Raw genomic sequence first — 27,915 nt, forward strand, 5'->3', positions numbered from 1 at the left:
TAAACTCAAAATGGATGAAAGACCTAAGAGACAGGAAACCACCAAAATCCTTGAGGAGAAAACAGGCAACAACCTCTTTGACTTAGGCCGTAGCAACTTCTTACTTGACACGTCTCCAGAGGCAAGGGAAATAGAAGCAACAACAAACTATTGGGACCTCATCATGATAAAAAGCTTCTGCATAGCAAAGGAAACAATCAACAAAACTAAAAGGCAACTGACAAAATGAGAGGAAATATTCACAAATGATATATTGGATAAAGTGGTTAACATCCAAAATCTATAAAGAACTTACCAAACTTAACACCCCAATAACAAATAATCCAGGGAAGAAATTGGCAGAAGACATGAATAGACACTTTTCCAAAGACATTCAGATGGCAAACAGACACATGAAAAGACCTTTCATCATCAGGAAAATACAAATCAAAACCACAATGAGATACCACTTCACACCTTTCAGAATGGCTCAAATTATCAACTCAGGAAACAACAGATGTTGGTGAGGATGCAGAGAAAGGGGAATCCTTTTGCACTGCTGGTGGGAATGCAAACTGGTACAGCCACTTTGGAAAACACTATGAAGGTTCCTCAAACAATTAAAAATAGAACTACTCTCTGACCTAGCAATGGCACTACTAGGAATTTATCCAAAGGATAAAAAAACAAAATGCTGATTCAAAGGGGCACACGCACCCCAATGTTTACAGCAATGCTATCAACAACAGCCAAATTATGGAAAGAGCCCAAATGTCCATCGGTTGATGAATGGATAAGGAGATGTGGTATATATACAGATACAATGGAATACTACTTGACAATGGAAAATAATGAAATCTTGCCATTTGCAACAATGTGGATGGAACTAGAGGGTATTATGCTAAATAAGTCAGTCAGAGAAACACAGATATCATATGACTTCACTCATATGTGGAATTTGAGAAACTCTACAGATGAACAGGTAAAAGGAAAGAAAAATAATATAAAAACAGAGAGGAAGGCAAGCCACAAGAGACTCTTAAATACAGAGAATAAACATAGTTGCTGGAGGGGGGTGGGTGGAGGGATGGGTTAAATGGGTGATGAACATTAAGAAGTCACTTTTTGGGATGAGCACTGGGTGTCATATGTAAGTCACTGGATTCTATTCCTGAAGCCAAGACTACACTGTATGTTAACTAACTTGAATTTAAATAAAAAATAAAAATCAACAAAAAAAAGTAAAAGGCATATGTCCATTTCATCTTAGTTGTTGAATTTATTGGTATAAAGTTGTCCATTACATGCTCTTATTATCTTTAATGTCAACATGTTCTGTATTGATGGCTCACTTTTCATTCTTGATATTACTAATCTGTTTTCTCTTTTACTTGATCAGTTTTTTTGTTTCCTAAGCTATTATAACAAATAACCATAAACTGAGTGGCTTGAAAATAATAGAAATGTACTCTGTCACATTTTCCTTTGAAAATCGAGGAGCCTTTTAAAGGCTGTAGGAGAGGATTGCTCCTCACCTTTTACTAGTTTCTGGTGGCTAGCAATCTTTGGCTTGAGGATGCATTAGTCCAATCCCTGCCTTATCTTCACTTGGCCTTCTGTTTCTGTGTCTCTTTATGGTCTTCTTATAAGGACACTAAATCATTGGATTTAATACGATATAGTATGATGTCATAACTAAGTATATCTACAATAACCCTACTTCCAAATAAGGTCACATTCTAAAGTTCTGGATGGACATGGCTTTTGAGAGAATACTATTCAGCTCAGCATATTAATCCTGCTAGGTGTTTATCAATTTCAATCATTTCCAAAGTCTCACTTTTTTGTTGATTTTCTGTGTTAATTTCCATCAATTGTGGATATGTTCTCTGTCAATATCTCTTCAAACATTTCTTCTGTGCCATTCTCTTTTTCTTCACCTTGTGAAACTCAATTACAAGATGCAAGGCCATTTGATTTTGCCTTCAAAACTCAAATACTCTGTCCTTTTTATTTTCACTCCTTTTTCTCTTTGATTTTCAGTTTTTTATTTTCAATTGTCCTGTCTTCCAAGTTTATCAAATCATTTCCTATGTAGTCATATCATATTCAATTCTAGAATTTTCTTTTTGTTTCCCATAGTTTACATGTATTTGCTGAAATTCCCCATCTTTTCATGCATGTTTTCCACCCTTTTTACTACCTCCTTCAGCAATTTATCATAGTTAATCTACTTCTGATAACTACAATATCTGGGCAATCTCTGAGTTCACTTCTATTGACTTCTCTCTGAATCAAATCAAATGTCTCTGCTCCTTGAAGGTCTTATAATTTCTTGCTGCATGCTGGATATTTTCTATAAAAGAACAGTAGGTATGAAAATAAATGATAATTACCTCCACAAAAGGGTGTGCCTATTCCTTGTCAGGCTCTTAGACTGGGAAGCTGCATCAATCTAATCTGTGGTTGATGTGGAGATGAGCTGTGCTGATTTAGTTTAGTTTTACCACTTGGTTCAAATATTTTAAATGAAGATTTCCTTTCAGCAGGAATTGGGATCTGAGAATTGGTGAGAACTTAGTAGAACCTTTGTGTTTTTCAGCTAAATCGCCAGCTTTCCAAACATGTGGAGTTTCTCTTTGCACTACATTCCGAAGGCATAAGTTAGAATTTGAGGTTTTCTCTTTGTATTCTACTCAGGCTTCCTGAGAAGGTGAACTCTCTCTCAAATTACCATGCCTTTTGGAGGATACAGTTGCTTACACTCACAATGCCTCAGAAAGATTTTTCCTGTTTTAGTGCTGTTCTATGTTCTTATCTTCCTAGTAAGTGAGTACATTCTTTCTAAAACTAGCAATCTGGCTGATTGAAAAGAAGCAAAACATAAATCACGGATTTATAAAGATAAGCCAATGTTTACTGAACTTCATTTCACAGTGAGTCTATACAGGACAAGGCAGAAGAGATAAGAGAAGCTCTTTCTCTTTCATAAATCCACTGAGCACTTACAACATATGACACTATTCCAGCAAAATATAATCTCAGTAACTGGGATGGATAAAAATGGAGCTCCTAAATTATAGAAGATCTTGTTTGATTTTCTAAAATCTAAAATTAGAAGTGGACTAGTTCAGGTTCCTTTTACCATGTGATTCTGCCATCTCCTAAAATCTTATCATCAATAATATCCATTGAATGGAAAGAGGAAAAAAAAGGGGACGGGCATTCCCCTTTTTCAGAATCTTAATATGAAAACAACAAATACATCCATTTCACTTACATTTCAGTGGCTAATATTCAGTCTCATGCAATTCTTAATTGTAAGGGAGGCTGGGAAATGCAGTTTTGCTGTGTATCCAGAACAAAAAAAGAAATATATTCAGTTCATAGAATCTGTTAATTTTGTCAGCTTAAAAACCTTCTACCCTTAAAGCTAAATATTCAATACAGGAACGTTGATTGAATTGAAGAGGAATACCTTATCTGTTTATACAAGCTTCTGTACTGACATTGGAGGCAAGTCATATTTTAAGGGAGGGCGTGGTTCTCTTCCATTACTTCAGTGTAAGTGAGGGATAAACACACATTCAAAAATCTATTTATAATCCCTTTTTGAATTAACATTTTCACCCTCCGTTATGTTTAAAAGTTACATAATGGGATTAAAATACTATTGAAGTAACTTTTTGTTTTATAAGAATTTAATGTGTTAGTGCATATTTCTTTTTTTTTTTTTTTTTTAATTTTTTTAACATTTATTTTTGAGACAGAGAGAGAGAGAGAGAGAGAGAGCATGAACAGGGGAGGGTCAGAGAAAGAGGGAGACGCAGGATCTGAAACAGGCTCCAGGCTCTGAGCTGTCAGCACAGAGCCCGACATGGGGCTCGAACCCACGGACTGCGAGATCATGACCTGAGCCGAAGTCAGACGCTCAACTGACTGAGCCACCCAGGCGCCCCTGTTAGTGCATATTTCTAAACCTAATATTCTAGTACAGACCTGTAAGTCCAAGTTCTTCCTGTGTCATCCTCCCCACATGTAATTTATAAACTTTGATTCTATCAATCCCCCTCTCACCATATGTGGTCCTTCACAACTTGAATTTCAGCTTCCTTGATGTACAGGAGTCAGGACCCACCAGTGTTTCTCAGGTGTGGTTGCACTATGATTTTCAGAGGCATGAAAGAAATTTTTCATGGTTTGTATCCAAATATTTTTCTAGTGATGTCAGTTTCAATGCATCGATATTTATTGAAGTATCTCCCATGGTCACTACTGTGTGACCTATGTAAATAGTATTTTATTCCACTTTCTGTCTTATTAGCCCAGAAGTCTTCAGCAGTATTATTTACACAGTCTTATATCTAGAAACTTATTCCTAATTGAGATTTCTAATTCCACCAGATAACCATTTTCTTTTAAAGTGCTCCCTCTTATACGTTAAACTTGTCACCATCTTTTATTTTGGCCATGGGATCATTTCTTCTAAAATGATAAACCCTGCTAATCTTCTTCAAAGATTCTTTTGAGAACCAGTCACTGGGAACCTTGGATGATCATTTTCTTCTTTTGAATTTCTCTGGGATCTGTAAACCATTCTTTATCTGCACAGATATGGATCCAAGTAGAAGCTATCCAATCACTTGCATGACAGAAAGAGAGAGAAAGTTGTTTTTGTGGATACAAGTATCACAACTATTTTGTACCTAGTTTTCTCCCCCTCTCCCCCCTTTGGATTGATTTTGTCCTTCCTACAAAGATCACACCTTGTTTAAAAGGGTTAGTATTTGCTCATTCAAGACTACTTTTACAAATAATTATAATTTCTATATAAATGAAAATCTAAGAAGCTCTTGACAGCAGTTTGTGGTAACTTCTATTAATCATATCTGCTATTACTCACAACTTTTCAGCCTTATGTGTGAACACTAGCCCTTGTTTTGTGTAGATCACAACTGAAGTAAACTTACCTATAGCTACTTCTCTCATGCATGAAGTGATTAAAATCCCATTTCAGAGACTAAGCTTCATGAACCTCTTGCAAGGATGTGTGACAGACTAGTTGGCATAGTATTTGGCCTTATGGCAGGAATTAAATCAACACCTACAGAATCACTTGTGCAAAGCCTAAGCAATGAAAGTGCTTACATGAATTCAGGTCTGCTCTCCTTAATAAGTGGATTCCAGAAGAAAAAAATTTTATAAAGACTGTAAGAAATGTAGTGATACGGTAAAACTATTACTTCAAAACCCAATTCTAAAGGAGCTGCTGAGCAATGCTGAGTATCTGGGGTCCTGGAAAATGTCTCTTATAAAAGTGCTCCAAACAAAACACGCTTTACGATGATTTAGAAAATATGAAATGCTGGATTTTGTAGACTGCTTGGTACACTTCTGGTTGTTTCTCATAAGTAGGAAAAAAATCTACAATGTTGTAGTCCTTTGGTTTTATTTTCTGGGATTAAAAAAAAGTATAGGCATAAATGTTTTCCCATGCTCTTCTTGATGATATCCTTTAAAATAACTTATCAAACGGCTTTATGTCTCTTGTTTATCAGTGTTCATCAAAGTCACTGTCAGCCTTGATTAACTGGTTGAAAATTTCAGAGCAGAGTCAGTAACTTTCATGAACATTTTCCCCAATCCCTGAGAATCATAATCATCACAGAAATGTTTTATCCCTTCATCATAAATCTCTGGAAAGTAGCCGTGTTCGTTCATTGTTAACAGGGCAAGGAGCAGTGTCATAGAGGGTTAATCCATGTAAATTGGCTTCCACTTGTAAAGAAATTTTCTGTAACAGAAAAGAAAATTATATATAGACATTTGTTCCTTAAAGACATCTTCAATGTCTTCAACATCACATCTTCAATATGTTCTGAGGAACATTTATGGGTTTGAGGATGTAAATCAATTCTAATGAGTAACAAGAGTGAGACAGATGCTATACTGACAAAGGTATCAACTGTAGTACCAACAGAGTTGGGAAAACCAAGCTTCTCTACTCAGAAGTTCTTCATTTTTCTTTGGTTTCTAAAAGGAATCAGTAGGCGGAGGAATCAGGAAACGTAGGCAGAGTTGATGAAAATTCTGTGAAAAAGTTTCTGCAAATTTACTTGTTCTACAGCCCTATTTTCAAGGTTGAATACCTTACTAACAATACACTACTTCTCCAAACACAGAAACAAGTTCCCTGAGTCGCTCCTCTTCTGGCATTGCTGCTTATGAAGTTAATTTTCAAAAAGGCTGGAGACTTGCCTATAGAAACTTCTCTTATTCCACCTGCAGGAAGTTTGCATAAATCTAACGCTGTGTTTTCTTACCTGAAAATCACGGATGTAAGTCAAGAAAAAACCAAAGAAGGAGAATGACAAAGACCATTCTGCTGCAGTGGTGATCATGTGAAGCACATAACCCTTGAGTGACAATGGAAAAAAAAGAACAGTTCTGTGAAATTTCATTCAAATAATCTATAATTTCTCTCAAATAAAAAACCCATAAAATTTATAATCCAATCTGCCTTATGAAAATTAAAGGGCATCAGGTAAATACTAAGGACATTTTAATACACTATAGACTTTTGTTAAAAATGTGTCCATTTGAGTTTAACTATAACAAACATGCTATGTTAATTAAAGATGTTAATAAAAGGGGAAGGTATAGAATACATTGATAACACAGAACCCTCTGTACTATTTTCACAATTCTTCTGTAAATATAAACTATCTAAATTCGGATTTGTTTAAAAACTTAATTCCATTTATATTTTATAAATAGTTCCATATCTGAACTTTCTGTGGAAAAAAACCCCAATCCTTAATTTATTGAACCTAGCTCGAGAATTAAAGACAGATATTAGAAAGTTCCTCCTAAATGATTTACCTACTGTAAATTTCATCCAGAGCAAATAAAATTTCCATCTGAGAACTAAGACAGGAGAACTTCTACTCTATGATCAGGAAGTTACTGCCTTTCCCACAACCATAAGATTCATTAAATGTCACTAAAAACGTTTAGGTAAAAAATGCTCATGGTAAACGTGGTGTCATTTTTAGAGCATTAAATAATATATGGATTATAGCTAAGAGAATCCAGGGGCTCCTAGGTGGCTCAACTGGTTGAGGATCCAACTCTTGAGTTTGGCTTAAGTCATGATCCTAGGGTCATGAGATCAAGCCCTAGGTCAGGGTCTGCACTGAGCATTGAGACTGCTTGAGATTCTCTTTCTCCCTCCTTCTGTCCCTCTCCTCTGCTCATATATCTCTCTCTAAAATAAAAAAATATATACAATAAAAAAAATAACTGAGAATGGGGCACCTGGGTGGCTCAATCAGTTAAGCATCCAGCTTTAGCTCAGGTCATGATCTCACGGTCCGTGAGTTCGAGCCCCACGTTGAGCTCTGCGCTGGCAGCTTGGAGCCTGGAGCCTAGTTGGATTCTGTGTCTCCCTCTTTCTCTGCTCCTCTCCCACTTATGCTCTGTCTCTCTCTCTCTCTCAAAAGTAAATAAACATTAAAAAATATTTTTAAAAAATAACTGAAAGAATCTAATAAATTACTCCATTCTTTCATTCTTATAAACATGTCCTATCCAGGGCTAATTCTTTAAAAATAACTTAAAATGAAATGCCACTGAGAGGTTTGTGAAAACAGATAAACCTATTTTATCATCTATTTAGTATATGTCCCTCCACTTTTTTTCTCAGGATCAAAGATGCTATCTCCATTCAGATATCCAGTATACTGGAACCCAAATGTAGAGTCCATAATAATAAACTTCCAGATAATAATTCAGAAAACACGAATTCTAATAATAAAAGATCTCAGTTGGGTATGTTGTACACTACATCCATATTTAGGAGAGACAATTTCTGAGAAAACTCTTTGCCATCATGATTCTCTTCATGTCTTGAAAATGTTCACTGGTCAGACGTGAGAGAATAACACAGGTAATTCTACACAAACTCAATCATACATAGTAAATAATCCTAATTTAACAGAATTGACTATTCTACTGAAAAAGTTTCATTTTTGGTGATGACACAAAAGAATACATCAAAACCAACCAAAATAGTCATATTTAATATAAAACTAAGTTTTGTAGATTCCAGGCTCTTACTTTGTCCTCAGGGTTCCAATGGAGTTTCTGGTCTACATCTTTGCCATAATTGCCACTGCGCAACAATGATGAGGAAGTCAGCACTATAAAAAAAAGTAAGTCAAGGAGAATCTCGGACAAGACCTGTGCATTTAAATTAGATTCAAAATAAAAATAACTTTAAAGGTCCCAAAGGATTACTCATACATTTGTTTCCAAGGTCCAAACCCATTTTCTTAAAGACTAGATGTCACACAGCAGTAGTGAAAATTAAAACGTGCCTGGAGGATCACTATGAAATGGTCTGCAGAGTCAACTCCCCTTTGCTCAGTAAATCAGTACTATCCTCCATAATTGTTCTCAAGGACATAAACTCATCCTTCAGATGTCTGAAATGAGTATGATCAGGCTAAACATCAGCTTTGTTCCTAGTTCAATTACTGAGGCCCTATGTAAAATTTGAATTTCACATTTCAAGTCTTTTAGTTTACTAACCCAAGAATCTCACCCACAAAAGACCTGCTTACAATATGCCAACAGTGTTCACTTAAATTCTGTTATTCAATTCCCTTCCAAGTGGAGCCACATTTTACAGCAAAGGATACTGCTAAATGCACTTACTCCACACCAGATAACCAGCAATAGTCTAATCCAGAAGACTTGTTTGCCATGAATTTTGGGCTGCATTTGGTAGGAAAGGATGGTCTGAACCAACATATATAACGAGCCCATACCAAAGGTGAGCACAGCTCCACATATGTGTACAGGAAAAAAGTCTGTTTTCTAAGAGGTAGAAAGAAGAAATAAGTAAATAAGGTAAACTCAAAACACATTACCAACACAATATTTAAAAGCACAAGCCAGCGATTTCAATAGAACATTCACTGAGTGCAAAAATACTGCGAATTCTACAAAATTACTTCTTGAAGTAATTCTCTCTTAGACTACTCAGCATAAGCCAGAGGACTATGGTAAACCAAATTATTCATATGCCACTACTGAAAATATGACAGTAGTTGTTCATTTACTCATTGAATACCATGTTTCTGTGAGTGCCTCTTGTGTGTCAAGCACTGTTCTAAGTACTCAGATATATCAGTGAACAAAACAGGCAAGCATCTGGCCCTCAGAGTTTATATTCAAGTGAAGAAGCAAAAACAATAAATAATAAACTTTAGAAGCAAGTAAAATTCATAGTATGTTAGATGGTGATAAGGATTATAGAAAAAGAGTAATGCACGACAAAGGGAGATTAGCAGGTTGGAAAGCTGGAGGGAGGGAGTTTCAACTTAAACCCAATTTAAATCCAAAAGCAATTTAAAGTCTCAAAAAATTTAAACACCCCACTTTGGCTCTAGTTGATTGGTTTTGATAAAGTATACAAGGGATTATCATAAATTATAATTTTTCCCCCTTTACCTCACTCTTACCGGTATCCATTTACATTTTACTTTGTACTACATATACCCTCTGCTTAAAAGTGACAAGAGTGGCTCTCCAAAAATCCTACAAACATCTTCAGTTGAGCCCCTATAATTCTCGAAGCTGGCACCGTCTGTATTTCATGTGGTTGGGAAGGCAATGCACAGCATCTGGCACGGAGGGCATCATGGGGTAGCGAGAGGGGAGAGGTAGGGCTTGGGCCCCTCCTTTCAGTCAACTGTGCTAATTCACAAATACAGAACCCAACTTTCTCAGTTGAAGCTACAGGAAGTTTCCAGTATAAAGAAGTAAAAGATAACGTTTTTGGCAACGCCATTGGTTTTCTTTTGGAGAGAAAAGGCTACTTTGATCCAGTTTGCGGTGTTATAACTGGCAATGAGTTATGAGTACTGAGAAGGGAAAAAAATGCATTGTCATTTCCACTTTGGGTAACAGAAAAAAAACCCTTCAGCACCTGTAAAACAATACAAAAAATAATAAAAAATAAAACAAAATTGTACTATCTTCTTATCTTCATATGGGAATTTATCTGTACGTATGGATAAAGGCTGGAAAAATATAGACAAAAATGAAATTAACTATTTTGGGGCTATGAGAAGGAATATGAGTGAACTTTTCCCATTAAAAATATTCTCATATCGTGATGAAGCTAGAGATAGAACCTGATTGATGACCATCTGGGACGAGTACACAGTCCCATCAATAAAACCTTGTGACTTAAAAAGTAAAAATAAAAAATGGAGAACATTACTATATTTTTATAGTTATAATAAAGGCATATAAAACTGATTTTAACTGGCAATGCTTCAGCTTGTACATTAAATTTTGTCATATTTTTGAGACCAGAGAAACAGCAAAAGATCTTGAAATAGGTCAGACAGCATTCTTCCTATGGAATGCTAGAGCCTCTGGGACTGGTTCTACACAAATGTCAGTTTTGCCTTGGATTAGGCTACTTTTCACAGAAAACTTCTGTAATGATAAAGCTATGTGTAGCTTAGAATTCATAGGTAAATATTTTGCATACGACTTTTGAAAATGAAATAAACCATCCTTTGAGGTGTAGATAGTTCTATATTTGTTCACAGGGAAGAAGAGTAAAGGAAGAGAACAGAAGAGAATTCTATTCATATTTATTATAACCATTGTTCTTTGGGCATATTTTAGGTAATGCTTTTGCACAAATGCATTGAAACTTGATTGAAAGTCACAGAAACTCACTTACACTTATGGAAAAGAGGGTATTTATACCTTTTATACTCATTTTACTAGAAAGGGCAATGATAGACCTATTTCTTGCATAAGCTAGATTAAAGTGTTCTGTACCTGGAAAAAAAAGTTATGTACAGAGACAGAAGTTAATTTATAGAACACTGATAGTAATACAAATAATCCACATCTGCATAAATGCAAACTGTGTCCTTTTGAATGCTATTAATTATTACCCTGTGAATAATGGCCAGTTTTGCATCATAAATTTATTTTACATTCCTTATCTGACAATAAATGTGTGGTACTTTGACTTCTCTTTTGAGCTGATTTGTAATTCCTAGTATTTCTCTCATGAATAAGTTAAATAAAGTCTTTGACACATTTATCCTCTTTAAAAATATATCCTTTATCAAAGACAAAAACTTATCTTTTGACAAAGACAAGAAAAATTACAGAGATTATGTGTGGTCAGGAGCCAATGTCTGATAAAGAAGTTATAAATTACATATTGATTATATCTGTAAACTTTACCTAAAAGCAGTTAATGAAACTTAGGAACTAATATTCTGCTTACTTATCCTTATCCTCTCTCCCAGGTATCCTTGAGGATAAATTTTACAGGAAGAGAGAATGCCATGTGACAACAGAGGCATATATTATAGAGTTATGCCATGAGCCACGCATACCAAGGGTTACTGGTTTCCACCAGAAACTAAGAAAGAGGCATGGAATAGCCTGTGTCCAAAAGGGAACCATCCCTACTAACATCTTGGTTTCAGACTTCTGGCTTCTTAAACTTTGAGAGAATAAATTCCTGTTATCTTAAGCCACTTGATGTATGGTATTTTATTATGGCAGCCTTATGAAATTAACATAGATTTCTGCTTACTTGACCCTTCCAAGTTTCCTTGAGGGTAAATTTCCTAGGAGGGGAAAAATTCCTCTAAGTAGGCATTGAGGACACATGTGTTTGTTTTGCTGATTATCATACACAGTTGTTTTAAAAGAAATTAAATTTGTATCTTTTTAGTCAGAGTTTTCAAATCTCATTAAATCTCTTTAAATATGGACGGCCACCCACACTCAGATATCACCTCACACCAGCCAGAGTGGCCAAAATGAAGAAATCAGGAGACTATAGATGCTGGAGAGGATGTGGAGAAACAGGAACCCTCTTGCACTGTTGGTGGGAATGCAAACTGGTGCAGCCACTCTGGAAAACAGTGTGGAGGTTCCTCAGAAAATTAAAAATAGACCTACCCTATGACCCAGCAGTAGCACTGCTAGGAATTTACCTAAGGGATACAGGAGTGCTGACGCATAGGGGCACTTGTACCCCAATGTTTATAGCAGCACTCTAAACAATAGCCAAATTATGGAAAGAGCCTAAATGTCCATCAACTGATGAATGGATAAAGAAATTGTGGTTTATATATACAATGGAGTACTACGTGGCAATGAGAAAGAATGAAATATGGCCCTTTGTAGCAACGTGGATGGAACTGGAGAGTGTGATGCTAAGTGAAATAAGCCATACAGAGAAAGACAGATACCATATGTTTTCACTCTTATGTGGATCCTGAGAAACTTAACAAAAACCCATGGGGGAGGGGAAGAAAAAAAGAAAAAAAGAAAAAAAAGAGGTTAGAGTGGGAGAGAGCCAAAGCATAAGAGACTCTTAAAAACTGAGAACAAACTGAGGGTTGATGGGGGGTTGGAGGGAGGGGAGGGTAGGTGATGGGTATTGAAGAGGGCATCTTTTGGGATGAGCACTGGGTGTTGTATGGAAACCAATTTGATAATAAATTATATGGACGGCCACAAAAGGGGCTCCTGGGTGACTCAGTTGGTTGGTCGTCTGACTTTGACTCAGGTCATGATCTCACGGTTTGTGGGTTCAAGCCCCACATCAGGCTCTGTGCTGACAGCTCAGAGCCTGGAGCCTCCTTCAGATTCTGTGTCTCCCTCTCTCTCTGTCCCTCCCGCTTGCACTCTGTCTCTCTCTCAAAAATAAATAAACATTAAAATAAAATAATAAAAATATATAGACGGCCACAATAATCACAAGAGAATTTTTAGCCATCCTGCTTAGTCCCTTAGCCTCTTCACGAAGTTACTAAACAATGAGAACATGTTGGTGGTAAGTACTATGTTAGGTGCTAAATATGCAATATATACAACGGTGAACAAACCCATGGTGCTCACAATTAATGGAGAACTAGATCAACTAAAAATTTTTAAAAACCATAGATATAAAATTAGACTATAAGAAGTACTGTGAGAAATTTGTTTCCAGAGCTTAGAGAACACAAAGAATACAAATAAAGAAAACTCAAACTACACGGAAGCAAGTCTATTCACAGATTTCCCTGAGGAACTACAGCGTGCACTGAGATCTTTAAGACACCTCGATCTGTTTAGGCTTGGGGTTGTGAAATGTCCAACAAAGGAAACATGAAATGGAGTGAAATAACTTATCTTATTTAAAGAACAAAGAAAGCCCAGTATTATGTACAAGGGAAGACATCAAGAAGGGGAATGATGCAGGGGCGCCTGGGTGGCTCAGTCAGTTGAGCGTCCGACTTCAGCTCAGGTCATGATCTCGCGGTTTGTGAATCTGAGCCCCGTGTCAGATTCTGTGCTGACAGCTCAGAGCCTGGAACCTATTTCAGATTTTGTGTCTCCCTCTCTCTCTGCCCCTCCCCTGCTCATGCTCTATCTCTGTCTGTCTCAAAACTAAATAAAACATTAAAAAATTAAAAAAAAAAAAAAAAGAAGAAGGGGAATGATGCAGAACGAGGTTGAAGAGGTAGACAGCACCCAGATCATGTAAGACCTTTGACTTAATTAAGCAGCTTGGCAGGCAGTTTGCCAAACTCCTTTTTCTCTCTTGATTCTATGTCTTTGCATGAAACTTTGGAGCTGTAAAGCTCTAAGCAGGGGTACAGAGAAACAGAGTAGGATGTATATATAACTCCAAAAGATTATACCGGAGCAATATTAAATGAAAGGCTTGCAAGAGTGAGTGCAGAGGAAGTATTCAGGCAACTATGGCAGTAGTCCAGATGAGAGAGAATGAAATCTGAACTGGCTGAGAAGGAGATGGTAGGGAGAGAAGTGGAGATGAAAATGGACAGAAGCAGATGCTTTCAAGACATGTTTAAGAGGTAAGACCAATAAGTCCCTACTTTAAAACACAGTGCTAGAGTCTCTTCCAAGTCAAGCTCTAGAACTGTAAACATCTGGTTTGTGGACCTTTTTTTCCTGTATCAATCAGCTAGAGTTTGTTTTTGCAAGAGAGAAGTGGGAAGAGGGGGCAATGCACTCACCACTTAAAATAAGCAGTAACAGTTTATGTGAGAAAGGAAGGAAGGATATCTGGGTACTATTACAGAGTCTGCTTATAAACAGGGCCCAGCAATGAAGCCATCAAGGAAGGATGTAGAAGAAATTCAATAGGTCCAAAGCTGCATGAAAAGAGATGTGACCAAGAGAGAAAAAGGAATTTGATTCAAAATTATAAGGCTCAGGTGATGAAGTGAATTAGAATGAAAGCTGAAAACAACAACAAAAAAGTATATCAACTGTTTTTGTAGGTGAATGAGATAAAGGTAGAAAGGCAGTGTGTGTGAGTACAATCAGGAACTGTCACTGGAATTTACTGGATTGCATAAACAAATTTTAGTTACTAATAGAAGTAACATATTAAGTGTGGAAGTCAGGTTGGGATTCATTTTCCCACATGGGGGTGACAAATATTGTTAAATTGATCAAGGGACAAGCAGAGCAAAGAATCACCATCCATACACTAAAAATTTCCAAAACATATTTTTAAACACTGAGCTTTAAAAACTGATGGACCGGGGGGGGGGGGGGTTGCTGAACGGTTTGGGCGGTTAAACATCCAACTTCGGCTCAGGTCATGATCTTGCAGTTCGTGGGTTCAAGCCCTGCAGTGGGCTCTGTGCTGACAGTTCAGAGCCCAGAGCCTACTTTGGAATCTGTGTCTCCCTCTCTCTCTGCCCCTCCCTTGTTTGCACTCTGTCTCTCTTTCTTAAAAATAAATAAACATTTTAAAAAATAAAAATAAATTAAAAAAAGAAAGAAAGAAACTGATCAGGGAAGGCAGGACCCTATTTGTGGCAAAGACAACTAGGTAGCTGTCCACCAAAAATTGTATGTCCTTTCCATGGTTTAGAGTTGCCCCAGGAACTGATGCTCAGCAAGACTTCATTTCCTAGCACCCCTGTGTCTAGCAAATACATGTTACTAGAATGGTGTGACTCATTCTAGTTAAGGTTAAAGATGTAAAGAGGCAGGTGTGGTTTTTGCATGTTCTCTTTGACTGTTTCAGCCAGCTGGTTGCAGAAGACATTAAGGACTTAGGGAACAGCAGAGCTCAAAGAAGGATAGTGTCAAGGCCTTCAATCATTGTGGGAGGAAAGCCATCCATCAACCAAAAATAACTACACTAGATGCATGAATATGCCTCTATAAGTATATTTGTATGATGAGTGTGTATAAATAGGGCATCAAACGTCTAAACTGAAACTTTATAAAGACTGTAGAGAGATTAATCAAAAGACACAATGTGCCCAGGATGTGGCTGAAAGAATGTCAATAGAAAGGAATGTGAAGAGTTGGCAAATGTTTATGAAGGTTGACTGCCACTTTGAGAATTCCCTGAGAAAAAGCTGGAAGAGCTCCATATCCTCCCTTTACTTACTCATATAAGGGGCTGAACACCTAGAAAGAGAGGTGATCAATGAGAACATCTTAACAAGAATATAAATACAAAATAGGTGTCAGGCATATTTTTTTTAAGTTTAAGTCTATAATTTGGTCACTTATAATTTATATCAATTCTCTCTGGTCTTGGAGTAATCACCAACTAAGTAGTAACAAAGAGTCTAATAAATAAAGAGTCCTGTGGACCCTTAAAGGGATAATTTATAAATAAAGAGTTCTGTGAATCCTTAAAAGGTCAGAATAATTTATAGGTGTTCAGCAGTTTACTGAGAATGAATTTTTCTAATTGTATATGTAGTGATCTCTAAGAAGGCCAAATAATTTAATGGTAGGGGATTCTACTTTGTCAAGGCAAAGAAACAATAACAGTGTGTAACTGAATGTTTCAGGTTTCCTTTTTAACATGTATTAATTTAGGTACTTCAGGAAAATACCTATGCTGGGCTAAAGCACAAACCTGGAAGTTTGCCACGATAGAAAGTCCAAAACAACTCAGTAATCCAAGTACAAGGCCAGCCTTGTTTATTCTGATGATACGATTCTCTTCAGGATTCAGAGCATGAACTTGCTTATAACGAACATAAATTGTAGCAATGCCTGGGAAGAGATAATCCGAATGACAACAAAGTAATAAATAACCAGGGAATAAAGTTGCCAACAGTTAACAAAGGTCATATATCATAGATTTTCCTTTTACATTTTATTTGAGAGAAGAGAAAAAACAAAAAGCAGAATCAGCTGTCGATTTCAAAGAACTTTTAAGGTTGCATTATGGAACTAGTAATATCTCTGTGTGACTCAAAGGCACTGGCCTCCTGTGGGCCTCACATTTACAAATATTCAGGATAAAACTTAAGAGAGAAGTTTGATGTTTTCTGAAAATGTCTAATGATAAGTGTTATATAAAACACAAACTATTCTATATGATTAGCATTAAAGTCTAAAGTAATTAGTGCTAAAATATGGATAAAATGAGGCTAGGCAAACAAAACAAAACACTAAAAGATGATTTGCCTCACTCTCATCAAATTATTACAATTTGGCTCAATGAGATATAGCAGTCAATTACACAGGGGGAAAAAAATCACACAACAACCCATTTTACTATCCTTGTTAGTCCAGAAAGAGTCAAATCAAATCAAATTTTCCATGGCAAAAATATTATCAAAGATCTCAGAAGTGTAGAAAAGGAAACAGAGATACGCTTTTGTAGACAAGTTTTTGAAAACTTTAGTCAGAAGAAGAATTTCTATGCACTGAATCATTTCCTTGACTTCAATTTTTGAAGCAAGTAATAAATATCATATGGAAGAATGCAAATATTTAAAACAATCAAAACTGAGAGAAAAAATATTTTAGTAAATCATTAATGAAGTTTGGTTCAAAAAAATAAACAGGAATGTAAAATCCAGTAGAACTCCATTCTTTTGGCATTAGAACATCATTCAAAAATCAAAACGTGGTTCCACTGCTGCTCTCAAACTTCTAAGCTGTTTATCCCAAATGAATTTAGTTGGTGTTAGTTGTGAGCAGTGTGTTTACAGCTTTCTGTCCTCTACTGGTTCCTTAAGAAATCCACTTAAGGCCTCAAGAAATATTTGGTTGTACTTTACAACTTCTATTTGGATGAGAAGTTAAATAGCCTCATAGATATGTTTTATGATTTCTGTAATTTAGCATTTTTAGAAATTGCTCTTCTTTTAAAAGAAACATATCTGCGATCAGTAATTTAGTGATAACAGTCCTCCAGTAAACAGAAAGTAAAACAACGAACAGAGTAGTGTTTAAAGAAGGAAATTAATTTAGCTATTAATTTCAATTTTTAAAATAATTCCCATCACTTACATAAAACTGCGGCGATATTTAACATTGCCCCAAACAAGCATTTTTCTGGAGGCAGTGTACCGGTGTCACTGAAAGAAAAAAAAGAAGGTATGTGGATTTCTCACACTAGGTACACATGTGCATTTTTTCTTTTTTTTTTTTTTTCAACGTTTATTTATTTTTGGGACAGAGAGAGACAGAGCATGAACGGGGGAGAGGCAGAGAGAGAGGGAGACACAGAATCGGAAACAGGCTCCAGGCTCCGAGCCATCAGCCCAGAGCCTGACACGGGGCTCGAACTCACGGACCGCGAGATCGTGACCTGGCTGAAGTCGGACGCTTAACCGACTGCGCCACCCAGGCGCCCCTACATGTGCATTTTTTCTAAAGAATAAAAAACAGCAGGGATTACTTCAAATCCTTTGTCTTTTTATACACTTGTAAGTTCAGCTCTTATATAATTTTATGAGACCATGACAGTTTGAGCTCACAATGTCCTACCTGGTTCACTTTTTCTCGTATCGCTTTAGCTTGTTTCTTTTCCACATAACAGAAATCAACAGAAAATGATTCGAAAAACACACAGACAAAAGCACATGCTGGGTATGTTAGGGCTGTGTTCCTGACTTCCATCCTGGGCAGGTGTGTTCATCTGTCTCACCGGAATATTCGTTCCCTAAACACCGCAGGTTCTTTCACAACTCTGTCTTTTGGCATCTGTTGTTGATGCTGCCTATAATTCAATTAATACTTAATCATTTCCTGTTAATTGAAAAAACATTTATCAAGCACATCCTAAGTGCCAGACAGTATTTTAGGGACAGGAATACAGTGGTTAGTAAAAGAGACAAAGCCCTTGCCCTCCTGGAGCTTCCACGCGAGACCAGTTTTGAGTCCCCTCCCCTCCATAGCCTTAGCCAACTCCTCTAGCAGAGTGCAGACTCACAAAGCATTGTGTCCAGACTTCTATCGAAATCACTTAGTACAATGTATTGCAATGCATCGGTTTACATGCCTGTGTTTCAGGGCAGTGTGGAGTACACAGATCCAGATCAACAGTCCACCCACCATTTACTGCAACACCTTGGGTATGCTCTTTTCAGTCCTTCTGACTGCTCCGTATCTGCAAAATGGGGCTATTAATTCCCTCCCAGCCTCGTCAGACCAACAAGAGGAAATGAAACTGTGGTCATACATGTGAAGATCTAGCAGAGTAGCAGACGCAGGGGAGATGCATATTAAACGTTACTTCCTTTCCCTTCCTTCAAACTACAGTAAAGATGAAAAAGACAGGCTTTTTCAAAGTCTCTTTTGAAAATAAGAAGGATCTCAACTAACACAATGTAATGGGATTAAAAACGTAATGGAAACTCGTGTCTGGTAAGGAATCAATAAGGTTTGGTGAGTTAAGTTGGGAAAAGTAAAGTATCAAATATCAATTCTAAGTATTGTTTCTTCTGACTCTAAAATGTATCTTCAGAAACAAAAGATTTTGTTACTCTGATCACCTTCAGGAGGTGGAGATTGTGGTTTTGTTTGTTTCTTCCACCTTTCAAAATTTCAAAAATAATGTATATATATTCTTATAATCAGAAAAAAAATCCATAATAATCCATAATAGTTGTATTTCAAGTGATGCTACAATTTTGAACTATCCCATAAGTAAACAAAAGCATGCATTTCCAAGATGACTGGCTAAGTGTGCTCCTTCTTTGGCTCTGCATCAGAATGACATAAACTGGCCCACAAGTGAAAAGAGCCAAGTCCATCACCTCATCAGCATGATGCCCCAACCCGGTGGTCATCAAATTATTTTGATCATACACTATCAAAAAAAAAGAAATCTGATCATGTAACTTCAAAATGTATGTATTATATAAATTTAAACATTGAGATTTAAACAAAATACACACAGAAGTTCTAATAATTTCTCCTCGTGCCCCCGTACTAGTCTTGTGCATTCTACCTGAGCGTCCACTACTTGAACCGCTAAGAGCACATGTGCAGTGGAACCGCTGAAGCACATGTGCAGTGGAATTGTCTTTGGAGTGAAATTTACACTTGGTTATGTCTTTTGGGACTATTAACAACTAAACCTTTCAGATAGGGTGTGTGAGCTGAAAGGAAGTTTGCAGAGCATCTAGTCTAACTCAATCATTTTTCAGATGAAGGAAACGAACCTGAGAAGTAAAATTAAGTACTACTGAGTTTAGATATATTAGAATGTTGGAGAAAGATCCCAGGGTAATATTACTAAGGTCATTAGCAGGAGAATAAAAAGGCAGAACGACAGGGATGGAAAAGGAAGTGTCTAGGGTACTATCTATCAGAAAGTCACATGCAGTATCATCACAGAACTGAAACTCTGAAGAACCCAGTGGCCTCTTAAATGATTAAAAGCTCTTTAAAGTGAAAGCAGACAAGTTCTCGAAGGGGAAGTAAAAATGCTGATGATGCTCAGGAATCATAGATATATGCTCACTAAAGAGTTACTAAAGAATGAACGGGCTCCTTAAGCTACATATTCTGCTAGCAGAGTGGTGAACAGTGGTGATTCTTCATCAGATTATTCCTAGACTTGGAACCTTAAATTCTAAAGTATCTTTGATTTTTGTACATCTTCCCAAAGTGTACCCAATTTGTTGATATCCTTTACTCCACAGCATGCTACTGTGAGAACAGATGTAGATGGTAACATTCTGATCTCTTCTTGATATTTTTAAAAGGTAAATTTAGGCTTTTGGTTTATCATCCTTTAAAAGTTCACTATTTTCTATGTTGGAAAGATTACTTTTCAGAAGATAAACAAGTGAAACAACTACAGCAACAAAACAAACAATGGAAGGAAATCAACAAAACCATTATATTACCTCTGGACAGGCAGGAACTGGAGAGGGCTGAAACAGACTTTCATTTTTTACTTTTATAATCAGTCTAGTATTGCTTAAAATTTGTTAGAATAAGTATATATTGCCTTTATAATTGGGAAAAAAAGAGAGTTACTGACATAGCACATGCAACTGAGTACCCATACTAACGTCGTTATTAGTTTTGAAATTTCAAAAATATTACTGATAAATTTTGATACTTAAATGTGTTAGAAAGATCTAGACGACATGTCATAAAGATTATGAGCAGAGCCTGTAGAATCAAATTATCCAGTCAAACTGAACCTTGGTTCCATCACTTACTGAATCATGTGCCCTTGAACAAATAACTTAACCTCGGACCTCATTTCCTCCTCTCTCAAATGGGGGTAATAATTCTTACTTCAAAGGGTAATTGTAACTATTCAATTATTTAAGACCTGAAGAATGCTTGAAACATTACCTTGTACACAGTGGGTCAAGAAATAGTTGCCATTACCATTACATTTTAATACTATTACTGTTGTTTGCAGCATTTTTGAATTTTAAGGGGAGAATAATTCCACATCTCTCTTCTGAGACAACCTCAAGTACTTGTTTGGAAAACAAGACACTTGAACGTCGTAATTCACTAACTAGTTCACTAAGTGAATCTAATTCCATCTCCACATTTTTCTATCACATTTTCTATCTTTTTATATCCCTTTGGTTGTTGTAATGTCAAACATGAAATCTGAATTTTAAATGTTAGCATTAAATGTGGCTTTGGCTACTATAGACATTTTATCAATATTTGTTCTTCCAATCCATGAGCATAAAATGTTTTTCCATTTCTTTGTGTCCTATTCAATTTTTCATCAGTGTTCTATGAAGCAGAGTACAGATCTTTGACTTCTGTGGTCAGGTTTATTCCTAAGTATCTTATGGTTTTTGGTGCAATTGCAAATGGCTTCGATGTTAAAATGTGAATGAAACAGTCTCCTATAAAAGGATATATTTCACTGACCTGATATAAGGCAAAGCAGGGTCAACATGGTGGAGTGTTATAGCAATAATGTACGAAAACATGAAAGCAGCAGCTGTCCAAATTACTAGGGCAGAAGGAAGGAAACTGAGACCTTGCTGAAACCACCACATCTCAAACACGTCTTCCGAAGTAGAAAAAAAAACAAAAACAAATTAGAAAAGATTATTCACAAGTATTTCATCTCTTCTACTTTAGCTATCCACTCCCACAATCTTGTACTTATCGCCATGAGCTGTCCCACTTCTGAAATCATCCCCCATACCATCTCCTAACACCTGTTTGCTTTCAATTTCTCGGTAAATGGAACCGAGTTTCACCCACTTGCCATATTCAGAAACATCCTTTCTCCCCCATCTTTCCACACATAATCAAGTACTAAGTAATGTTTATTCAATCTCTCAAATATCCTTCAAATCTACCCTTTCTCTCCATCTTCCCTGCCACTACTCTACCCAAAATACCATCATTTCTTGACCAGATTATTGTTATAATCTCCTAAATGGCCCTTCTCTAGTGTGGACCATGATCAATCTAGACTCCACCCTATAACCAGAGTGATCCTTCTAATTATGAAATACCAATCTGACCACCAAATTCTCCTACAAGAATCTTTCGGTGCCTCCCTGTGCCCTTATAAATTGTCTTTCCTCCTTAACACGATCTACAAGGTCTTTGTATTGTCTGATCTCTACTTACCTTTCCATAATTCATCTCTGATTACTTATTTGTTCCTAGTTCCTTGTTCTAGTTATCATCATCTTCATCATTACAAAAGTAAACACAGTGTCTACTCTGTGTCACCAAGTTACTAAGCATCTTAATTACATGATCTCATTTACTTCTCAGAACAGAATTACAGAGACAAAGAAAACTGTGCAAGGTCACAGAGCTGGAACTCAGTAGAGACAGAATTCAAACACAGGCCTTCCATTCTAACACCAATCACTATGCTCTACTGCTATAGCGAACTTCTTTCAGATGTTCAAATGGGTCATGCTCTCTTGCACACTCATAGACCTTCACGTACACTGTTCTGTCTGGATGGCAGGCCGCAGTGCTATCATCCCCCCAGCCCTACGACCACCTGTTAACTCCTATACATATTCAAGTCCCAGATCTTCCAGCTTCAGCTGAGTGGCCCTAGTTTGTTTCCAATAGTACCCTTTACTTCTCCAACCAGGGCATTTATCTCACTTAACTGTTCCTAGTTTGCTTGGTTTTATCTTCACTAAACCTTAGATTCTGAGACAGAAGAAACCAACTGTTTTGTTCACCATTACATGCATAAGGGCAGGGGGAAGAAAAAGAGCACCTAAATACACACCTAACACACATCACCACTTTCTTTCTTCAACTCCAGACGGAGAATGTTAAGTAATCATAATGAATTTTAAGACATTAATGTATCCGAATGCATTTACTTTTCAAAAATAAATACAGAAATACTTTCAAATTCTAAGAAGTTACTCCTCTGTATGTGAAAATAATTTCATGTTTGGAGGGGTATCTTCTCATAGTTTGAGGGACAGAAATTGAGTATTTCCCATGAACAATGTAAGAACAACTCCTATCCACACAACCCTCCAGTACACTCAGCGTCCGCATCTCAGACTGAGGTTCCAAACAATGAAATCTCAGCCATTTTTCACTTGTCATTTACTCTGATCATCTGACTTGTTGCTAAATATGTACATTTAAATCTTGCTAAATAAGTTTCTTTTCCTTTATCCCCAAAGTCACCATTATAGACATGGTTTGAGTAATTTCCTGCCTGAATTATCATAATCTCCTTCTTTCTGTTCTTTTTTTCCCTTCTGAGTCTTTAACATTCTATCAATGCTTTTCATCAATTTAAACATGACAATTCCTTGCCACATTCCTATAGTGCCTTCCCCAGCATAAGTTTCTGGGATAATGATTCTCAATTTCTAGAAAGTTTGAACTGCTTCTAAAGTCTTTAAGTCTTCTCCTTTCTTCTCTTTGAACATTATTTTAATTTGTTTTGGGTAATTCTAATGCAACATCCTTAGAGGAATCTAATTTCATTTTGTTGGTTCCACCACCCCTTGTACCTGTTTTATAGTTTTTGACCATGAACTTGTATTTGGATGATTTTAATTGGGAGAATTCTAAAAGGCTTAGGTTAAGGGTAAATCATTCCAGAAGCGCCTGGGTGGCTCAGCTCAGTCGGTTGAGCGTCCGACTTCAGCTCAGCTCATGATCTTGCCATTCCCAAGTTCAAGCCCTGTGTCAGGCTCTGTGCTGGCAGCTCAGGGCCTAGAGCCTGTTTCAGATTCTGTGTTTCCCTCTCTGTGGCTGACCCTCCTCCGCTCATGCTGTGTGTCTCTTTCTCTCTCAAAAATAAACAAACATTAAAAAAAGAAAAGAAAAAAAGGGTGAATCATTCCAGGGAGGGTCTATAACTATTTTTGCCAGACACTCTGGCATATTACCAACCTAGGCCAACTTTAATTTCTTGACTTCCAGGTTTTTCAGACCATGTAGATATGTAAATTGAGCCCTGAATCTGAGTGATGGTAGACCCTGTAGCTTCAGGTTCTCAAGGGGGAGCTTTACTCCCTCACCTGGACCTGGGTGAAAATTTCTTTGTGATCTTCCTTTGCCAGAAAGGAGATACATTTCCTAGCCCACCTTTCATTGAGTGTGGATTTTTGAGGATCCTGGCTGAATGAGGGGGAAGGTGATTCTCCAAGGCCGTGAGTTGTACAGTTGCAAGTAGAAATCTTTACGTTTTATTTTTTATGAGAAAGGTCATCCCCTGAAACACATTTACACAAACTACCCTGTGAATGGTGCCTCTTGGATTTGTATACCTGAGAAATTAAAGGGGTATGAATTATACCTCTCTACCTTGGGGGGAGTGGGGGGGTGGTGGGGAGAAGAGGAGCCTATGAGCTGACTCTAATTGTGCTTCATTTCTGCTATCAGCCAAATGCCCTCTCCCCGCAAAAGACACATTGCTAGTTTACTACTCTGGTTTCTGCTCTCTCTCTTTGACCTGTAGCCCTAGGCATTTTCCTTTCTGTTCTACACGCCTGCTATGCATTTAAAGGCTAATATAATTTATCCAACATTTAGGTGTTTTAGCAAAAGTAATTTTCACAACATCATGTCCATCTCATTTCTAGAAGCATAACCTCCTCTCCTTTTAATCATTTTTGAACGCCCACATCCTTCCTATTCTTTACAATGGAGCTCAAATACCATCTTCCACACACAACCTTCCCTTATCTCTTTGCATCTGGAAATAAGCACTCCTTCTTCAGAGAACGCTAGATTTGCACATCTCTCATGGCTATTATCTTCTGCAGTAGAACAGATAAGGAGAGTGTTTTTAAGTGGATAAAATCCTTGATAAGAGACTCTGCTACCTAAGCATAGCAGAGGGCCTTGCCCATAGTAATCACTCACTCACTATTTTCTTTCTTTTTTTTTTTTTTTAAAGTTTATTTATTTATTTGAAAGAGACAGGCAGAGAATCCCAAGCAGACTCTGAGCTGTCAGCACAGAGCCCAATCCAGGGCTCGATCTCACGGACCATGAGATCATGACCTGAGCCAAAATCAAGAGTTTCATGACTGAGCCACCCAGGCACCCCTCACTAAATATTTTCTGAATGAACAAACAGCCAAATCCAAATTATCTTAAACCCCAAAAGGATTCACGACTTTTCTACTTCAGCAAACAGTATTACCATTTTTCTAGGTTATCCAGATTCTAAAACCTCAGAGTAACCCTATGTTCCAATACAGAATCCTCCAGCCAAATGTGGCTATTTAAATTAAAATTACAAATGACTAAAATAAAACTTAAAATTCAATCTTTCAGTCACACTAGCCACATTTCAAGTGCTCAAAAGCCACATGTGTCTAGTGGCTACCATGGAAGATGGTGAACACATAGAACATTTTCCATTATCATAGGAGAGTTCTATTGTACTATGCTACATAGCTATCACAGGGATTGCACTGACATAGCACAAGAAACTAACACATTACTGGTACATAATAAGGGCTAGCTTTTACAATTAACTGTTTAAAATAATGCCCACTTCACAGAGGTTTAGTCAAGAACTAAATGAATGAATACAAGTGAAATACTTTCATAGATGGTCCATAAATGGTTGTTTCTCTTGTAGAATGCAAAAGATGAATTACCTGTTTTACAAGTTCATAAGATACGTCTTCAAATCTGCACAAACCTGCACCTTTGTAAATCTTGAAATCTACATACAAAGAGAGTAAAGGGGTATTTCAAACTGCATTCTTTTAAACATGTACAATTTCAAGTCAATGCATCAATATTTGTTCATGAGTAGAACACTATGTTATAGAATTATTAATAAATTATTTTTCTTTAAAGAGTTAATAATTGTGTGTTTAATTTTTTTAATTTTAAATCTAGTATAGTTAACATACTGTGTTATATTAGTTTCAGGCATACGATACACTGATTCAACCATTCTATACATTACTCAGTGCTCAAGATAAGTGTACTAGTGTGTTTTATAATGATGTTGTACCATCAGAAATTAAGTAATATTTTAAATCCAGGATGTCAATTTTCCTATCCTTTCTCCCATTAGACAACTTTCACTGACCTCTAAAAAGATAAAATGAAAGGAAAAACACTGAGTTTCCTCCTACAAAAGGAAAGACAAAAATGAGGAAAGAACAATAGTTTATTATTAAGCAAAATAAAACATTAGCCTGTGTGATGCAATGGAAAGAACACACACAGTTGTGAGAGGAGGAAAAAAAAATCACTAATCTGTGTCATGCAATGGAAAGAACACAGTTGTGAAATCAGTTGTGACATTTAGCCAAGTGCAAATCCTAGCTTTATCAAGTCCCAGCTGTGTGATTTAGGAAAGTTACTAAGCTTCTCTGAGTTACAGTATTCTGATTTGGAAAGCAGCTGTATCAAAGGGTTGTTCCTTAGAGTAGAACAGAGTAAGCACACAATTTAACAATGAGAGTTGATTTATCAATTCTGTACAACTAGCCACAGGGATGGGGAACAACACTCAATTCTTTGCATGTATGAATCATCTTGGAGTTGTATCTCCTTAGGCTTTGAGGGTTCTCATTGTTTAAACTGACAATTTAGATGAGAAGCAGGGCTTGAAATGATTTACCAATTTGCTAATGACAACTGAAAACTTTAAGTGCACTGACTTGGTAAAGAAGACTACTTTTGCTCATGTATTTTCACAGTGGAAAGCTGGAAGTATGGCTGGCTAAGTGCCAAGCAAATAAAGTTAAAATTTTAATGGTTAATGATTTAAGGAAACCTTTGAAAATAAGCAGGAATAATCTTCATAGAGTAGTAAGAGTGATTAACAAAATGTTGTTGCGTCTCTCACCTACCTTCTCTACTTTCTTTGAAGATCCACGAATCAGAACTGCAGATACAATTCTTAAATTTCACAAATGTTTGAATGCCGCTGGTAATAAGATGAATTCCTTATTCATCTGCTGAGTCCTCTAAGTGGTGACTGCTAAGAAACAACAAGAAATTAAATTCTAGATACTCCAACTGAAGAGAGAAAGCCTAAAAAAGAGAGAAAGCTTAAAAAAAAAAATGCTATGGAACCATCAGGCCCAAAGCAAAACAGAAAACGGTTATTTGTCTAAACTCTAACTTGGCCTTCTAGCAAATGTGATATTCTTGTAATTGCTAAATCCTATAGAGTCTAAAAGATTAAGTAACTTTGTTATACGTTGGGTCAAATGTTATAGGGAGAGAAATGGGGGAGAATCTGATGATGCCACAAGAATTACAGAAGGGCATTTGGGTACTGATTTATAAATTAAAATTTGGGAGAACTGGAAAAATTTCCCTGGTGTGTTTTCTGTTTTTCAAATGTATCCTAATGCAAAGAAAGCACGGTGTGAGGATACAAAGGACCAGCCATTTACCTTTCCGTATTGGGCTCACACACCCTTCACTCTGCCCCGCGACAGAACTGCGCGTGGTGGACAAGCTTCGGGTAAACACAAGGTCAACATAGATCTCAATTTCAAACCTGCCCCCAAGCACCCTACCAAGAACTCTGAGCCTGGGAGTGAAAACTGCAGTTTTTGTGGGACTGGGGCGAAGCTTCTCAGTAGCCGCTTAAAACAAAACCAAGGCACTATTTACACCGTTGCCTCCTTCAGAGGTGCAAAGCCCTCGGACTAGCACCCGGGGCCAGGAAAAATGCGGGAGGCGGAGCCTGGCCCGGCTCGCGGATAGGGGGCAAGGGAGAGGGAAGTGGGAGGGGGACCGCCCAAGGATGGGGGCGCAAAGGTGAAGCGCGGAAACCTAAGCCCAGTGCACACACCCGCCCCGGTCCCCCGGAGCCCGCCCGCGCCCCGACCACCACCAGGTCCCTCTCCCGCGCTTCGCACAGCGTAGGGCCAGCTGGCACGCGACTCGTGTGCGGGCCACCTTGGTGGGGGGGGAGGGGGGTGGCGGGCGGGCTCCGCGCGGCTTCCACTTCTCCGACCCGCCCTATCCCATCCTTTGACACACCCTCCGACAGCGGTCTGGGGCCGTCCCTCATCCCCTTTTCGGCTTACCTTGCTTGCATGGGCCGGCTAGTGCTGGCCGCCGCGTCGGGAGCGGTCCCGCCGGACGAAGACAGGGCGGGCCTCCGGGGCGCGCTCCCGAGCAGCCAGGCCAGGCCTGGGGCGCGCTTACCGCCCCGAGGAG

At 37.6% G+C, this 27,915-nt stretch overlaps 1 protein-coding gene across 6 annotated transcripts; it reads right to left on the reverse strand.

The window, feature by feature from the left end:
- Positions 1 to 1,234: 1,234 nt before the first annotated feature.
- On the reverse strand, positions 1,235 to 27,896 carry DRAM2 (DNA damage regulated autophagy modulator 2). Of its 6 annotated transcripts, XM_045478618.1 has the most exons (13): positions 27,783 to 27,896; positions 26,589 to 26,716; positions 25,377 to 25,444; positions 21,178 to 21,319; positions 17,326 to 17,393; positions 15,938 to 16,077; positions 8,682 to 8,859; positions 8,098 to 8,180; positions 6,303 to 6,395; positions 5,128 to 5,773; positions 4,057 to 4,621; positions 3,260 to 3,327; positions 1,235 to 2,335 (listed from the first exon to the last, which is right to left on the reverse strand). In XM_045478618.1, exons 4-10 carry the CDS (start codon positions 21,306 to 21,308, stop codon positions 5,666 to 5,668), a joined length of 801 nt encoding a protein of 266 aa, XP_045334574.1. In that variant the 5' UTR covers positions 21,309 to 21,319; positions 25,377 to 25,444; positions 26,589 to 26,716; positions 27,783 to 27,896; the 3' UTR covers positions 1,235 to 2,335; positions 3,260 to 3,327; positions 4,057 to 4,621; positions 5,128 to 5,665. The 6 variants fall into 6 exon arrangements, with proteins under 6 accessions (XP_045334574.1, XP_045334573.1, XP_045334576.1 ...); XM_045478617.1 differs by having other exon boundaries at positions 4,057 to 5,773; XM_045478620.1 differs by lacking the exons at positions 4,057 to 4,621; positions 5,128 to 5,773.
- Positions 27,897 to 27,915: the final 19 nt, after the last annotated feature.

This window comes from Leopardus geoffroyi, chromosome C1 (assembly GCF_018350155.1).
Source record: "Leopardus geoffroyi isolate Oge1 chromosome C1, O.geoffroyi_Oge1_pat1.0, whole genome shotgun sequence".
NCBI classification, from domain to species: domain Eukaryota; kingdom Metazoa; phylum Chordata; class Mammalia; order Carnivora; family Felidae; genus Leopardus; species Leopardus geoffroyi.

Coding starts and splice junctions, on each gene's coding strand:
- DRAM2 (XM_045478618.1), bottom strand. CDS start 21,308: ATGTGGTGGTTTCAGCAAGGTCTCAGTTTCCTTCCTTCTGCCCTAGTA. Junction 17,394..21,177: donor CCTGCTTTGCCTTATATCAG/GTCAGTGAAATA, acceptor TTTTTCTTTCAG/TGACACCGGTACACTGCCTC. Junction 8,181..8,681: donor TGGAGTAAGTGCATTTAGCA/GTATCCTTTGCT, acceptor TTTTTTTTATAG/TGCTGACTTCCTCATCATTG.